General features: G+C 37.9%; 1 protein-coding gene across 1 annotated transcript in view; it reads right to left on the reverse strand.

Moving 5' to 3' along the window:
* tesk1b (testis associated actin remodelling kinase 1b) overlaps positions 1 to 18,044 on the reverse strand; it is a 35,111-nt gene extending 17,067 nt beyond the window's left edge. The window contains exons 1-5 of the mRNA XM_067443860.1: positions 17,832 to 18,044; positions 17,080 to 17,527; positions 5,918 to 6,039; positions 4,431 to 4,479; positions 3,885 to 4,031 (exon numbers count right to left, since the gene is read on the reverse strand). Of these exons, the coding sequence (XP_067299961.1) occupies positions 3,885 to 4,031; positions 4,431 to 4,479; positions 5,918 to 6,039; positions 17,080 to 17,307 (546 nt within the window). The 5' untranslated portion in view covers positions 17,308 to 17,527; positions 17,832 to 18,044. The remainder of the gene's footprint in view (positions 1 to 3,884; positions 4,032 to 4,430; positions 4,480 to 5,917; positions 6,040 to 17,079; positions 17,528 to 17,831) is intronic.
* Positions 18,045 to 18,603: the final 559 nt, after the last annotated feature.

An 18,603-nucleotide genomic window follows, 5' to 3' on the forward strand; every position in this document is an offset into this window, starting at 1 on the left:
GCGCGTCAGCTGGAGCAACCTGAAATATGAGCTTTTCTAAGCAATTTGAGCATCACAGAAAACATTTATGTGACAGTTCACCTGAGGTCTTGTTGCTGATTTGATTTTTTGAGTACATTATTACCGCGCGCATCCATTAAATCTGCCCGCTTTCTAAACGGCTGAGAGAGCACTAGCGAAAGAGAGAGAGAGAGAGAGAGTGAGCTTGTGTTGTTGTTGTTGTATATTTCTAAACCTCATTTCCCGACTCACACTTTTCTTATCCCAATATAGCAATTTGCAAGTTACACAAAACACACAAGCCGTGCTGACTCTCACGGCCAGGTGTTCTCAGAGTCCTATCGATTACATACGCTACAACGTTAACAGACCCGGGACCTGAAGTAATATATTGGGATCCGACCTGGACCCGCTGACTATTTCAAATATAGACCCAAACCCGTACGGGTCCCGGGTCGGATCCCGGGTCCACGGGTCTCGGGTGCCCTGTGAAGACTTCTACTCTGTGTATCTTTAAATTCTTGTGAAATAAAAAATGTTTTTTATTTTTTTACAACACCGGCAAACGTTGTTTATTCCAGCGAACTGGAATGATGATCCCGCCAACTACTAGCCCTAAACAATAGCTTCTTGGAGGGTTTTCCCGAGAAAAAAAATTGTGTTTGGGGGGGTAAAATGTGTTATTTTGGCAAGGTTGCCTGCTAAAATTCGCACTCATGGGTCTATATATCACAACAACAAAAAATAAAAATTGCTTCAACCCACGGACATAGAAAACAACCCACAGAAAAAACGCGGACCTGGCAACACAGTGCAGTTGAGCTCTGTTGACATTTGACAATGCTCTGATTGGTTGTAGGTTTGTCCAATTGAGGTCTTTCCCGGTTTGGTTGAAACACCCCATAATCACAGCCCAATGGAAGCAGTTTCAGACTCATATTCTGAGTAGAATTGAGTATGACCATGTCAGGCTACATGTTCCAGACTGTGCAGGGGATGTAAGGACTTTTCTACCCTTACCACAGATTAAAAAAAATGTCAACAGTCATGGTTGATGTTTATAACCGGATACCACAACAATTTAATCCAAGATCGTTCGCTTGTTCGGCCCATTTCAAGCAAGCTTCACTCAGCGTCTTAAACTAAAGAAAGTGGCAATTACAACTGTATTCCTGCAAGCATTAAGTAGCGATGCATCCACTTATTGACTGTGTAAACTATTTCTGATTAAATTGAAAATTTCTTAGAGAGACAGCATTGTCTAGATAATGCAAGATACTAGTACAGTAACAATAGGAAACACCAAGTACCATACAAAACTAAATAGTGTGTCTAATGACAAAGGATATATATTTTTTTTTATTTTTTTTATTTTTTGAGAACTTAAGTATGATGCTTTTGCATGCTTGTATTTCAGAGTACATCACAGTCACTGCGTAGCCTATATTGTGAATTCTTCTTCTTCTTCTTTCGGCTTTTCCCGTCAGGGGTTGCCACAGGGAATCATCTACCTCTGTCTAGTCCTATCCTATCCATCTAGTACTACCTTCATGTCCTCCTTAACTACATCCATCAACCTCCTCTTTGGTCTTCCTCTTGACCTCCTGCCTGGAGGCTCTAACCTCAGCATCCTTTTACCAATATATTCACTCTCCCTCCTCTGAACATGTCCAAACCATCTCAACCTGGCCATCTCTAACTTTGTCTCCAAAACCTCTCACGTGCTGTTCCCTCTGATGCACTCCTTCCCGATCCTATCCATCCTCGTCACTCCCAAAGAGAACCTCATCATTTTCAGCTCTGCTACCTCCAGCTCTTCCTCCTGTCTTTTCCTCAGTGCAACGGTCTCCAAACCATACAACAGTTGCACTGAGGAAAAGACAGGAGGAAGAGCTAGAGGTAGCAGAGCTGAAGATGTAAAGGTTCTCTTTGGGAGTGACGATGATGGATAGGATCGGCAATGAGTACATCAGAGGGACAGCACATGCGAGATGTTTTGTAGCCTATATTGTGACTAACGTTATATAAACATGCAATATCGCTGACGAAAAAAGATGAGTCTAAAATCACTGGTTTTGGTTGTAAGAGCGTTTGTGCTTGCGGTTGCCAGATTTCAGTCATTTACATCCCCCAAACAGAGCTTTTCTGTGAAAAGAACGCGTATACTATCCGGTGTTCTACCTAAACATGTACAATCTGACAACCATATGCACAAAAGCTCTTTCTTGCGTGCGGATGATCTGAAAACACCAATAAACAAGTAAGCTGCATTTTATCAATCTCCATCTGAGATGTTCTGCTTAAAGTGTCATTCAGTCAGTCTGTGTTCTGTCAGGACGGTCAGGACTCATATTTCAGATGCTCACTGTGAGCTGTGAGCGGCTGAAATAAGCCAGTCAGAGCAGAGCTCAACATTAATATTCATGACCCTTCCAAATAAGGCAAAAACAGAGCATTACATCCTAGGGACAATTTCTAGGGTTTTAAATGGACCTGTAAAACTATCTGGACAATTTTTGCCCTTAAATAAGCCACATACCCTCTATGTAGATATCAGAGAACAATTTAACATATTGTTTCAAATCATTCTAGGGCACCTTTAAAATACAAACAGCACATTTCTATTTCAGTGCTGTTATTTAAACAGTCAGCTTGCCTCATACATTCAGTTAACAGTATCAACAGCAAGCCAAAGAGGGCAAGGTTTCAACTGAACTATGCATTTGCATCTTAAAAACTTAGCTACATTATGTTCCCACGCAATAAATGCACATTATTAAATTACCGAGTTTTTTTAGGCTAATTTTAAATTGGCATGAATAAAAAAATCTAATCAGAGCTGCATATTAATATTTACAAGATATTCACGAATACAACTCCTCGTAATTACCTTAATAGGGCAATATTTCTAATATATTTCAAATATTTCTGCCCGTTTTCATTCGTGTGACTGCAGCCTGTATATAGAAAAACTATTCCTGGTTTTGGAAGAACACAGTTGCTGTATAAGCTTCCTTCGGATCCTAATATTAGGAATGTGTGATACTTCATTTATTTTTAATGAAGTTCCAATTTAGGTGGGGAAGACATTGTACGCGTGTCTCAGGTGCTTCATTTCACTGTGGAATCGTTTGTAAACAAGTCTCAGGTCGAGCTGGATTTGGAGACATATTGAGATTAAAACACAATGCTGTGACTTCTACATTGGATCTGACAGGAATGGTGGAACTCACTTATGTGAATAAAACTTCTTTTTTATATGTAATAGTAGTCTCGGTGCTATGTGTTTTCCAGACGGGCTACCCAAACGTACGCCCGTCGGCAGGCCGGTGAATCTCAAATAGTGAAATAATATTTCTTTCTTGATCTGGGCGCATACGCACGTGTGCGTGTGCGTGTGTATGTGTGTGTGGTCACGCTTATATCCACCGTTCGGCGGGACAAATAATACAGAAATAATATTCCAATCAATCGTGGGTGGATGAGAAATAAATCATTGTGTTTGTTTGATAAAGACGTTTACGAGCCCTGTGATGGAGAGAATCATTCCGGTTGCCGCTTTTCAAAACAATTCCTCCCTCATGTGAACTGAACTGACAGGGGAGCTGAAGCTCATTAAATATGCAAATATTATCTAATCCTAGCCGTGGGCGTTAACTTCCAAGTCTCCCGTGTGGCACGCCCATCAAAACCCAGCAATCAGGAGAGCCACAAAATCAGTGTAGAAAAAAGCCTATTTCTTATTAGTTATGATGTTTTTGAATGTAAAAACCACATTAACGCCATAAGTTGACCTCAGACAACAGTATAAAAGAGTGTGAAGTCTCTGGAATATACACTTGTGTGAACAAAGTCTCTGTAAAATGCCCTTCTAGTGTGTGTACCTTTGACGTAAGGTCTCTGTGAAATATGCCCTTGCTGTGGAGGTACTCGAGTCCTCTGGCAATATCCAGACTGAGGTTTACTCTCACAGTCCAAGACAGGAACACATCACTGTTCAGCAGCTGCTCCAGGTTACCACCATTAATGTACTACAATAAACACAGAGGTTAAATGTTATTTATTTACCGGGGCATCTTCTATAGAAATTCTGAGCCATAAGAGGTAAGTATTCCCAAACACTCCTACAGGTCAATTTAGTCATTATTCCATGAAACTATATGTGGGATATTGCCATTTCAATATGAAAAATTACAATGCTATCAATTGATTAGCAGGTGCTTCAAACTGAATGTTTAATATTAACTATGCTCATCCCCCTGATCATTAAAAATTATAGATAAACCATAACTTCAGTGATAAATACAAATGCCTTTTCACTCAAGCTCAACAATTTTGTACTTTTTTATGCTTGTTAGATTATCACTGCATTAGCTTTAACAAATTGGGCTTGAGTCTATCTGTATGTATTAGAACTCCGACTTCCTTACCTCTGTCAGTGCATGAAGGTGTCCCTCATGCACACACACTCCCACAAACCTGATGGGACACACACAGAGAAACTGGGTAAGGGGTTTTGGAAGGAAAGAAGAGAAAAAAACAGAAAGAAAAAAAAACAGAAGAAGGAGCCAACAAGTTCCTTCAGGAGTGACCCATCTCAAGAATGTGAGCTTGAACACCTGCATTTTGAAGGCAATCTTAAGCATGCATGTAAACACTCTCTCACACACACACACACACACACACACACACACACACACACACACACACACACACACACACACACACACACACACACACACACACACACACACACACACACACACACACACACACACACACACACACACACACACACACACACACACACACACACACACACACACACACACACACACACACACACACACACACACACACACAATTCAAACACTCAAGACCACACAAGCTGGTGCAGGTTAAGCAGACAAAAGACCTAGGCTTCTTGGCACATATAAACAAACACGGTATTGATGTGGGGATTTGTTTGCATTTCATAGGTTATAATAATAATAATAATGGGTTGTTCCGTCCTCATACAGTGTCAAACATCTCCTCATCAGCTTCCGATTAAATATTTTACTCTATATAAACAGTGGATGCACTTATGGAGGCATGACCCAGACAAAAGCTGCCATCCTGTGACATCAATATTCATGTTCTCATACAATGCGGTTTTTGTTGCCCAAAAACACACTTTGTCCTCTAGGTGAGCTGGACTTAAAACAAAAAATTATTTCCATTCTAGAGGCAAGAATGGATAAAAAATTAAATTAATGAATTATTCAAAATGAGCACTTGGAAATTCATAAAAATGAACAAACATCTAGTTGGAAACTCTCTTTCCGCCCTGACTGTTGAGTGAAGAGCCATTAGATTTTATTTGGCAAATAACTCTCACAACGTGTACTGAGGTGGTACCATGGTACATGATCCTTTAGAAGTCATTCTAATATGCTGATTTGGTGCTTAAAAGCCTTTATTCTTATTATCGATGATGAACAGTTGTGCTGCCTAATAATTTTATGGAAACTGGTATACATTTTTTTCAGGATACTTTGATAAATACAAATGTCAAAAGAACAACATTTATTTGAAATATAAAATTATATTTTTAAATCTAGTGTTTGCCATCCCTTATATGAATTTGTGCCATCTTTTCGGAACAAAATATATATTTTTTTTTATACCCAAAACTTCTAATGATAGTGTACCATGTATGCATTTTCTTTAAAATGGCTTAAAACAGTGTTTCTTTTCCAATCAGAAAAACCATCAAATAAAACGTCTTTTGCTGTAATTTTAATGCAAAAAGTACAGAAAACCTGTAGTCAAAAATAATTAAAGGCCTTTTTCCCCCCACAAAATGAAAACATATAACATTCTATATAATGAACATTCAGTGTTGTCAGGGAATGTAGATGTAAGTGTGGCAAACCTGAGTATATTGGGATGTCTGAGGCGGTTCATCAGCTGTACCTCCTTCAGCATGTTGGCTCTGTTACTGGCCATGGTGTTCATCTTCAAAGCCATCACCTGGCCCGTGATACGATGCTGCACCTTCAGAGAAAGAGAGGGAGAGAAAAAAAACAAAAAAAACACTTGTGTCACTGACAGACTTTAGAGGTCTATTCATGTCTGGGGCAGCTGGATAGAGATCTCTGGCCCTTTCCTCGCTCACACACACACGGTGCAGGACACATCATCTGCACTCAAGAGAACATATAGTTGAGTCTGTATCAAATTTTGAATTTTAAATTTAGAAATAAAAGTTAGTTTAAATGTTCAAAACAAAGAAAGTTACACAAAACTTATACAAAATATATTTAATTTAACATTAAAGGGAAAGTTCACCCAAAAATGAAGATTCTGTCATCATTTACTCACCCTCAGGTTTTTCCATACCTGTATTCATTTCTATCTTCTGCTTAACACAAAATATATTTTGAAAATTGCCAGTAACCAAACAGTTGATGGACCCCACTGACTTCCATAGTATTTTTTCTCTCCATACTATGGAAGTCCAACAACTGTCTGCTTACAAATATTCTTCCCAATATCTTTTTTTGTGTTCAGTAGAAGAAAGAAATTCATACCGGTTTGGAAAAACCTGAGTGTGAGTAAATGATGACAATTAAAATTTCGGGGTGAACTATCCCCTTTAAGCAAGTCAAGATGCTTTAGAGCTTGTGAGATCTGTGTACATACTTTTCATTATCACCTCATAAGGTCATACATCTCAAAAGAAATACGAAACAGACTCAAGAAAGAGATTTGTCCACTCAAGCTCTTTGGTCTGTAAGTGGACTAAGTAGCAGTCCCAATAACACATATACGGTTGAACTATGAACCATTATATTTTGGTTCATAACTACTACAGAATTATAATGCGTCTCATTTCATCATTCTAAATTAAAACAGCATGATACTGACTAACTCTAATGTTGTCTGAACATGTTCCCTTGATGACATAAATATTTCCACATACAAAAAAAGATAAAATAATAATTATCCCCCAAGGACTGAAACTCTCTGCATCCAAGGTTCAAGTGTGTTCCTCATCTTTGAATGTCTATACAAAAGCAAAATGACAATCTAATAAAGTAAAGGCAGAAACCCATCCCTGATTGATGACATCCAAACATGTGCCGTCTGGCTGGCTGGCTGAACTTGCCTGCAGCGCCAAAGCGTGCAAGCTAAGATATCATCATAACAATGAGCACCATTATCTGCTTTGGTGACTCTCAAGAAGATCAATAGCTGGAAACTTTAAAATCCATAAATTATCTGATATAACTCAGCCCTTCAGCTAGAATGATGGAGCGTGTACAATTGCTCACACATCTGAGGGTGTGTGTACAGTACACTGCTTTTATCAAAGGTAAACAGTGCTGAGGCACAGTGCAGTGGGATGGATACAGAAGACGCCTTAAACACACAATATATGCATCTCGGCATGCTGTGATAAAAATATCTGTGCAATTGAGGTCTTTAGGAAACTGAGAGCCCTAACGAAACAAAAATATATTGCAGTATATTGGAAAATATCATGTAATACATTAGGCAATATATTCACATATATGGAATTTAATATTTATATTCTCCAATATATTGCAATATATGAAAGCGGCAATCATTTGTATATTTTGCAATACATTACAGGAACATATAATATATTGTATTATACCATCAATATATTATTCCATGTATTTACAATATATTATAATATATTTCAAGTGATATATTGGTAAATATATTTTCCTTTTCCTTTTCCTTGTTTTCCAAAGTAACAATAGTATGGAATCTGACTGTCTAGTTTCACATTTTACATTTTTAATTTCGGCTGCAAGATTATAACAAAATTATAATTGGTGATCATTTTGAACACAGAGTTTGATGGAAAGCTGCAGTTGACAGCAGCAGAAATGATCATTTCTCTATTTATTTATATATATATATATATATATATATATATATATATATATATATATATATATATATATATATATATATATATATATATATATATATATATATATATATATATATATATATATATAAAGGAAGTTACAGTAACCCTGTTAGCTGAGAAGTATCCAATGAGAAGTATCCAATTTACCAAATTTTTTAAACAAGCAAACAAGGGGTGGAGCTGTGTAGGGCTTTGTGAGTGACAGCTGTTCAAATTCTGTGGAGCTTTCCGAGGAATTTTATGAGGTGAGAATCCATGCATATAAAATTAGCTGTACTGCATTTGTTTTTGATTATGAAGAGGCGTGCGTGGGATTGGGGAAAATGGCACCATTTAAACTTGGGTTGCCCACATCATTGTCACTGCGTCAGAGAGTCTCCATGCACCCTCACCCTGCACACTGTTAATTCACAAACACACTCTTGCCCTATACCTGACAAGGTAAACAGTAGCTGATTGCACATTGATGATGGTTTATATGCTGTTGAGAGCATGAAAAACAGAGGCGTAAGAGTTTGTATGAGTGTGTATGTGATGAATTTAATTTCTATCAGCATACTTCTCATATTGCAGTTTAGACAGGTGGTCTTAGACAGCACTTAACAGAACATCATTACCACCCACTCTCACACTACAGCACACTGCTAGAGAGACAGTCAAGTGCCCCATAGAGCACTCAACAGGCCCTAAAACAATATCAGACGCACAAAACATTTCCCTTCATCACAGCTTACATCTATTTATAAAACCATCCTTACATGAGCCTGCACTGTTTTACATTTGAGACACTAGCACTGGCACCAAGTTTAGCTTTGTGAGCTATGGTATTTAGCATACAATTTTATTAAGGATGCACTGATATTAAACTTCTGGGCAATACCTATAAGCCATGTTTTTAATGCTATGGCCAATAACCAATAAATAGCAGATATTTCAATTCTATACTATTTTGTCTAAATAAAATAAAAACACTAAAAGCTATAGGATCAATAGTTTTAAAATTCATGAATTTATATCAATATTATTAGTTTTCAAAAGAAATCTTTCCAAGCCAAAGCTTAATATCACGAACACACACCTGCAAAATGCATGAAAATGTACTCCCAAACAGACTTCAAATTGTTCAGACTCAGCTTACATTTAAAATGATATTTAAAACATACGCAAACTCAAACAAACGTGCAGGAGCTCTGAGGCAGCAATGGAGCTTGACATGCATGCCCTGACTAGTAAGAGACACAGAGGAAAAATAATAGAAAGAGAAAAAAGGACAGCGAGAGAAAGAGAGAGAATGCAAAAGGGAAGCAACAAAGGGGGACTGTGTTGTAAATTCAGGCTTTCAAAATCATGTCAAAACTAGCTTGCAAATTGTTTACAACCTCAAACTGTCTGGCCAATCAGAACACGTCTTTAACGATCAGTTCGCAAATCCCCTTCCACTCAAACTCCACTGCCAGTGTATACTTTTAACCACACTCCTCATATCTATATTTAATGGAAGTGAGCCCATTTTTAAAACGCATGACACCAAGAAGGAACCAGATACCATCGATGTGCATCTTTTCTAATTGCGGAACCCAAGACGTGTTACCGTGACATCACCCCTTTGTCAAACGCAGATCAGCGTGCAGTCACCAGACTCATTACTGTATTTCAGGCATACACTAACACTTAATGAGCACACTCGATACAGGGACCTCAACACAAAGCTCAAACATAAAGGTATTAAAAATAGAACCCTAATCTCCAATGAGAACACTGCATTGTTATCTAATTAGAAAACTACCGGTACATCACCGACAGTGACCCATAAAGAAAACAAGTGATGCTATACCTTTCCCTCGCTTTTCTTATTGCATATCCTGACTGAGTTTATCTAGTAGAGATTGGTGTTAGCAACAACAGCTCTACTTCATACAACACTGTGCGATCACCACATATATTGTACATTGAATGCACCAACCATAAGTTTCCTATGATAGAAGTGTCTGTCAACTGCAAATGTAATGTTAAAGTTTTATAATTTGCAAACTTTTCTAAACGTTTTGCAATTTACATTGAAAATACAAACAAATGCTACTTTGTTTGATATGCATTGACACTAACGTATTTTTAAGTGTCCAAATACTTTTTGGAGCCTTTGTACACTGAAAAAAGGTGGGATTTTGGATTTTGGGTAATTTGGATTTACATGCTTTAATCTTGACATCGGTTCCACATAAATGAATTATGTTAAAGCTGCTGTCGGTAACTTTTTTTTTGAGACCCTGCCTCTTTAAAGCTACACTGTGTAACTTTTTTAGTTTATTCTGCGCTAAAAACACTTAGTTCTTTCAAAAATATATGTGCTCATTAATGTATATTTACTTCTTTCAAGTAATAAAGTATTCTCGTAAATTTATAATATGCCATTGAAAATACATACGGGTGAGGGGTTCGAATGCTGGTCGCCATGTTGCCCCTCCATCTTGAAAGTACATTAGCCAAAGAGGGACATACCCGTAAATTCAAGCTTCGCCTTTCGTGTTTTAACACTCGATGGCACCGTGTCGAATGTGAAGAGGAGGATTTCCATATTAATCTTGGACTAAATCGGCCACCGTAGGAGTTTTGAGAGGAATCAGAATTGAGAGGAACAGAAACTATTATTCACTGGATGGTCATATACCTTTTCACTAGCCTGACGTGGTCATACTCAATTCTATTCAGAATATGAGTCTGAAACTGCTCCATTGAGCTGTGATTATGGGGCGTTTCAACCGAACCAGGAAAGACCTACAACCAATCAGAGCTACGAAGCGACGCATTGTCAAATTTCAACAGACAGAGCTCAACTGCTGCACTGTGTTGCCAAGTCCGAGTTTTTTTCCATGGTTGTTTTCTATGTCCAAGGGTTGAAGGAAGTGACTATTATGTGATATATAGACCCATGAGTGCGAATTTTAGCAGGCAATCTTGCCAAAATAACACACATTTTACCCCCAAACGGCATTTTTCCCCCGGAGAACCCCCCTTCTCGGTTTGTTTAGGACTAGTATTTGGCGGATTTTGTTGTAAAAACTTGGCAACCCTTTCTGCACATGCGCTGGAATAAACTATCTTAGCTGGTGTTGTAAAAAAATAAAAGAATTTAATGATACACAGAGTACTTACACAACATGATCATTATTTTTGAGAGAAATTATGAAGGTGAATGCACATACAAACAAGCTCTCCGTTTAGGATTCGAGTAAATATAACCCAAGCCCCTTTGATGACGTGCATGATTGCGTTACTGTTTATCATCTGTCCGTCATCGTCTAAAGCCCACCCTGATGATTTCATTGGTCCGAACAGTTTCTGTTCGGAGATAATTACTCCTCTATGGAGCGATGCCAGACCGAACTGCCCGACCTAAAAAAATTGTGGGCGGGGCTAGGTTCGGCTGTCATCCAGGCTACCTTTTCACCGCTAGATGGGGGAAAATATCACACAGTGTAGCTTTAATCAAATCATTTTATGTTCATCCAAGTTTATTTTGTTTTTGTATATTTTTTTGCTTGATTTATGCTTGTTAGATTATCACTACATTAGCTTTAACAAATTGGGGTTAAGTGTATCTGTCAAATTAGAACTCTGAATCCCTTACCTCTGTCAGTGTATGAAGGTGTCCCTCATGTACACCATTGGCTGATTTATAACTAGCTTTCATTCTATTAGCCAGCAATAGCACATCGTTAACGACATGTACAGCCTCAGTCCACAGCCATAGCAATCGCTCCGCTCTTCTCCACTATGGTAACCCAGTATAATTTAAATGGTTCTAACTTTTCCAACATAATTAAACATTAAATACTATTAAACAATATAAAGACTCCCCTTGTCCAATTTTGCCCCCCAAACACATAAAATAACATTTAAGTTCAAAAATTTTACTTTTCTTGTCAAGTCCCAAGCAAAGCATGCTGGGAACTATAGTTTCAGCAAAAAACATTTTCAGGTTTGGTTCACATTTACCCCAAATAATGTAATCTATTAGTTTGCACATTTTAGAGAATTACATTATTCGAAAGCAAAGAAATCCCATTTAGAAGAGAAACACAATGTTGTTGCGTATATAACAACTCAAGTCAATTGAACAATGTGTGTATTCCTGTTTTTTTTCAATGTATATTTTCCATACAAGAGTTATAAAACCAATAAACCATGCCGTTTTTTTGTGTGTGTGCAAGTTATAAGGCATAAAGAAAAAACTTCAAGTTTTAATTCTCTCCCTCCATCCCCATCAGATTTGTGTAGAGGAATCTCACATAAATAGCTACTTTGTCTTGGCACAGCTTAAAAGGAGAAAGCCTGCTGATCCCACAATGAGGTGGAGTATCAAACCAAGAGAAACACAAAAGTCTCTCATCTTTCATCAGTAGTTAGGAGTGGAGCGTAATGGGTGCACGATACTTTTCTGATGACATATCAGCCAAGACATTAACTGAACTGACGCAAGAAATGATTTTCTAACCAAACAATTAGAAGAGAATGAAAGACATTTTTTCAGTTAATTGCAAGTCTATACTGTTGACAGAGTCTGCAAAGTCTTTGAAAAAAAAACATGGCACCTGAAGGATCTGTCACGACAGGTTGCAAGATTTTGCAAGATTGCTCAATATTAGGGGTGTCACAATATATCACAATACAAAAATGCAATAATGTATAACGTTGGATTGCGATAGTGTATTGTAAATAGTTAATCCAAAGTGAAATAAAACCATTACATTAATATATGTAATGAATATGTATATTGTATATGCAATGGGGGAATATCTGAGGGTCCTGATAATGCCAAATGCCTGATAATAAATATATCTAGTCACTGACAGAGTGTAAGCACATTCGTCTAAAATAATTCTGTATTTTCAGCTTCAGTATCATGAATATTTTTCTATTCTATTCTATTCTATTCTATTCTATTCTATTCTATTCTATTTATTTTGACCCCCAATGTAATACCAATTTTTGCTTTTTAAAATCAGCCGTAATTTAAAAAAACAACATTTTACCATATGTCACCATGTCATTCAGTAATGTGATGTTTTGAACCGTGACATTAGTTTACCGTTACATCCCTACTCAACAGTATTGCTGTAGGCCATAATGTAAGGAATCTGTTAAAAACTACATATTAAAATATAATAAAACAATTTTAGTTATTATTAATTATTCATCTGTGGAGTATTAGCTGAGGTTGTACATAATTATCATATTTATATCTTTTATAACCCTTGCACTACAAACAGAAATAAAAAGCTGCAACCACATATTTGCATATATATTGACCTTATCAGCAGTGACATTCTTGCAGGCAATAAACCGGCAGGAAGTTACTGCCATATTAGGCGTCTGTTAAGTAAATTGGCTGACAGGGTGAACTATGAGGGACGCTAATTAGGTCTCTTCCCTCTCTGTCAGTCTCTGTCTCACATGCACGCACACAAACACAAGAGTAGAGTTTCCAGCACACCTGTGCACCTTGTCAACGGGTATCCACTTTCACACCAACACAGACCTACTGTCCTTACATAGGTCACGACCCCTTTTCTCTAGCAGGAAGAGAACAGCCAGAATGACTGTTGTTATCATTTGAATTTTGCAAAGAGGTTCATAAATTGGCTGTCTGTCCAATCAATCATTTTAAGGCCGGAACACACCAAGCCGACGGTCGGCCGTCGGGCAGTTTTTGTGCGTCGGCCAACTAAGTTTCCTCGGTGTGTTCCACACAGTTCCACGCCGTCGGCTGGCGTTGGTCCTCGTCGGCTGTTTTTCAGCCGATTCGACATGTTAAATCGGCGTCGCCGCATGTCGGGCAGTCGGGACATATGATCGTTCTGATTTGCTGTTCAGCTAGCGAACCAGTGCACGAGAAAATAAAACGGAAGTGACGAAGCAAGTAAACGACAGAGTCAAGAGGGAACACAGAACGCCTGTCTCCTCCATAGACAGTAAAAGAAAGGTGTCGTCTCATTTGATTATATTCCTCATTCCGATACATGTTAACACATGTTAATATATATGGCTGTGTAGACCGAGGCAAGTGAAGACAAACTGATCAGCATGATCCAGCAAAGGCCAGCTTAGTATCACACTACGGGAAAATGTTAACGTTATGTCAACTGTGTGGCGAAAGCAGAACTGTGGCGTGAGATCGCAAATTAACTTGTCATGTCAGGTAAGATTTCCTTTTTTGCAATAGTTTTTTCTTCTTCAGTAGTCCATATTTTTTTAAAAACTGCATGTTAGATTGTTGTGTGCAACTTTAATCTTTGCACAGCAGTTAATTTCACATTCAAAACGCACTAAAGATATCAAAACACTTAATGCATGTCTTCATGTCCAAAAGCAATGATAAATCCACAGTTTAGCCCTCGTATATTTCGGTTGTACTAACTGTGTGGAGAGTTTTGCAAAAGTGACCTAAATGTATTGAGAAATGTGTTCTAGCGACTGTAAAAAAAAATGCTGTCATCCAGAATACATCCAGTTAAAAGTAGAACAAAAATGAACATTACAATAGCCATGAAATTGACATAACTCAGCGTAATGTTTTTTTATTTTTATTGTCCCTCAGAGAAAGAGCTCAAGAAGCGGTGGGATTCATTGCGAACCCAGTACATGTGTTACAAGAAACATGGACCCTCAGGAAGTTCTGGAGCTCAGAAGACCCACCTGCAGTTTCTAGAACCTCACACAAAAAGGAAGGAGTGCACCTCAAATCTAACTATCAGGGTACACACACACACACACACACACACACACACACACATACACACATATATATATATATATATATATATATATATATATATATATATATATATATATATATATATATATATATATATATATATATATATATATGTATGTGTGTGTGTGTGTGTGTATTTTATTTTTTCTTTCCATTTGAACAAATGAACATTTTGCTTTTGGTAAAGTGGCCAATGAATGTTCAGATGGGTCTATTTACAAGTAATTCAACAAATCAACTTCCACAATGTGCATCTGAATAGATCCATTTAGCCAATTTGCAGGGTATTGTTTTAGCTATGCCCTGTTATTGTTATGGGTTATTGGTGAACAAGTGTAAGAATCTATTGTATCACATTGTTCACATTTTGATTGTTTCTTTAAGGAACCTTTGTCTGAAAGTGAATCCTGTTTACCCTCAGATGGTACCAACAGTGACACCTGGATTGGCCCCCGTGAGGAGCCCAGCTTCATTACGGCTGAGCTACGGCCCAGTACACCCTTGGCTGAATCTACACATATAGCTACTTTTATAGCTATTCTCTATATAGCTATTTGTGCCCATTGTACTGAACATTGGAAAATAAAAAACTTTGACTTTGGGTACTTGCATTCACAGTTCTTTATGTAAAAAAGGATCACAAAACACAAGATGATGCAGAATTCTAACCCTTTTTTTGCTATTTGACATCTAACTAGCAGGGTAAATAAACACATCTATATTGATGTTTTAATTTAAGAATAAATAGATTTTCAATTAATAGAGACATATTTTTATAATGTGTTACTTCCGCAATACAATGTTATCAAAGTGCAATATCTGTAAATTAATAGTTAGCATGGTTACTGTCAGTTAAGTTCAGTGTATGGTTTAGTGTTACATTATTTTCATTAACATTTCTGTGCCACTGGAGATTTCATTTCCAAACTGCTGTTATGTGATGTGCAAGAAGCAGCATGATCATTTTGAAGAAATGTCACCATAGGCATGTTTCCAATGAAAAAAATATATACAAATTCTGTCATAATTCATTGAACTAGCACCAAGCATTGTCACAAACATAATTTACTGTAAATCAGAATGCGTCATACACATATATTTATTTTAACAATAAGTGGCCATTGTTCAGATTGTGTCACATTAACTTCCACAATGCATCTGAATGAGCCAATATGCAGGGTAGTGTTTGAGCTATGCCCTGTTATTGTTATGGTTCATTGATAGGTGAACAAGTGTAATAATCTATGGTTTCACATTTTGACTTCGGGTATGGTTTCACCCATTTAGTAAGCGTTCCTCGTATTTTTCGCGTCCGCTTCTTTTCCTCTTCCACAAGTAAAAGACCAAGGGCTGACAACGGCAATGCCATTTGCAACGTTCTGAAATGCACGAATCCGTCTGTGTGGGGAAACGAAAACGACAGCTGATATCTTTATAGCTCTTCCGGTTTCCCGCTTCGAATAACGAAAACAGACTACTGCCACCAGCTGGGACGGAAAGGTATTTCCTCTAACGCAGGCGCAGAACGGACGCGCTATTGGCCGTCTGATGTCGAGCGTCGGCTTGGTGTGTCAGGGCAACTTTGGACCGCTTTGGACCCAAGACGCTGCCGACGTGAGGCAACGGAAGCCGACTCAGCAGTTTGCTTTCGTCGCCACTAGTTGATCGGCGTCGGCTTGGTGTGTTCCTAGCTTTAAGAATGTAAAATGGACCATAAAGTTGCCAAGTTACTTTATATCAGGATCATTTCTGTAGTACCTTTCGCACTCTGTAAAGTTAGGTTATTTAAGAATGTATATACAGGTGTACACCACAGATATGCCCTGATCACGCATAGGAACTTTATTTTATTATAACTAAACATTTTTTTTTTTTAAACTTAACTATTTTAATTGTAAATAAAGAGTAGAACTTAGTCAGGATTATGTTAGCCTAAGGATATCAATAAATAATGTTTTTAAAGATGTAACCTTTTGATATTAGGCCTACAATAGCTACAGATTTCAGTAATTTTATCAAACATAATATAACTATAAACAAATTAACTAACACTACAAAACAAAAATACATGCATTTCATTTAAATCCTGGCTTTTGATATTATACATTTTTATAGATATTAATATTTATATTAGTAGCCTACTGCTATAAAAGACTAAGAGGGTGTAAAGTGAAAAGGCTAAATGTACATGCCTTCAATATATTAAGACCACAATAAGATATAGGCTATAGCCTACTGTAGGACAGGTAAATAAACAATTATAACTGCATAACAAAACTGCAGTGTTCATTTATATAAACATTGTGTTGGAAATGCAGCAAACAAATATGGCATGGGCATGGCAAATATTTACCTTGAAAACCTCTGAGAAGAAACCTGAGCCGATCTTCTCGCAGATAAAGTCATCTATTCTCGCCAGGCTGGACACGGCGCTGCGCAGCGCCCGGTAAGAGGACGGCCTGGCCCGGTGGGCTCCGTGAATCCCGTGCATAAGAGAATCTGAAGCCTCCGGGTCCAAGTCATCTTGGTCCATAACGATGGTCCCGGATGACATTATCTCGCGCACTCTAAATTCTACCATGAGCGTTTACATATCGCTGACGCTCACGCGACAATCCAGTTTCGTGAACGTTGTAATTGTTTGACAAATAAAAAATAGTGTCCCGCCTTTCGATCAAGTTAAGATGGGCTAGCTACTTGCAATCCCCGTTGCGTGTCCGGCGCGTGACCGATCTTCAAGTCTCGTGCGTCGCTTCCTCCATTCTGATGTCTGGCCTCATTTTGAGTAATGCATCACATTCCTGTTTAAGACAAGAAATGAGAATCGATATCAGACAGATATATGTATACCACTTAATCGCTGCTCATGTAATTAAAGTCCCTTTGCGTTTTTGGTGAAGTTGGACTAGTGTAAATGATAGTGTACAGCGGCATCTTCCGCTACAGTTGGACTGCGGAAAATAAATTATAGCCAACATAGAAAAAGTGCGCTTATACGCGCTGTCGCTACTTATCTAAAACTCTGTTTTATACCGTTAGTTATCATTTTAAATCAATATCATACATTTACCACCATGTCGTTTATCGTGAGGCAGCCCAGCTTACCTGCGGTGTTCCACAGGTATAATAACTTATCGAGTCTTCGCTTCACCTCCTTTCAGTTTTCAGTCTCTGTCTTTCAGTCTAATACATATCCCACAATTCTCGGATGCGTCTTAACTCCCCTCGTGTTTCATTTTGAAAGCGACTAAACGGGGAGCCCCCGCTGTCATCTGTGTGTGTAAGTCGCAGGAAATGTGTGCAGACTGAGTTTGAGCTCTTATTGGAAGCGGCTCACCTGGGCGGGTCCAGCAGCAGCGGCGGCAGCTCACCTGCGGGGGCGCGCGCACATCGAAGTTCGTGTGGTGATGGGTATAAAACGGGACGCCACATGCACTTTTTGTACAACTGTCCTTCTGTTGTCTTCCAATAAAAACACCTTTTTCATTTAGGCTGTAATTCGCAATAGATTTATTTCATTATTTTAAACAAGTGTGCGATTTATACAATATTATATTTAAACATTTCAAAGAAATATAGGCTTTAAAAAAACCTCATGAAAATACATCTTTTGGCAATGCCAATTTTGGCGTCACTAACACAATAAGAAGGTCTTTTGTGATATATGTGATAAGCACATTTATAATAAATTGATACATAATGACAGTAGGTCATGTTTTATTGTACCTGCCCGAGAATGATCGCAATGGTATAGCCTAAGCTCGAGCTTGTTCACCTTCTTTAACTGTTCAGACCCCCCCCCCTCCCAAATATTAATTAATTAATTAATTAATCAATCAATCAATAAATCGATAAATCAATCAAAAGTCAATACACT

Source organism: Pseudorasbora parva, chromosome 1, assembly GCF_024679245.1.
Source record: "Pseudorasbora parva isolate DD20220531a chromosome 1, ASM2467924v1, whole genome shotgun sequence".
Taxonomy (NCBI): Eukaryota; Metazoa; Chordata; class Actinopteri; order Cypriniformes; family Gobionidae; genus Pseudorasbora; species Pseudorasbora parva.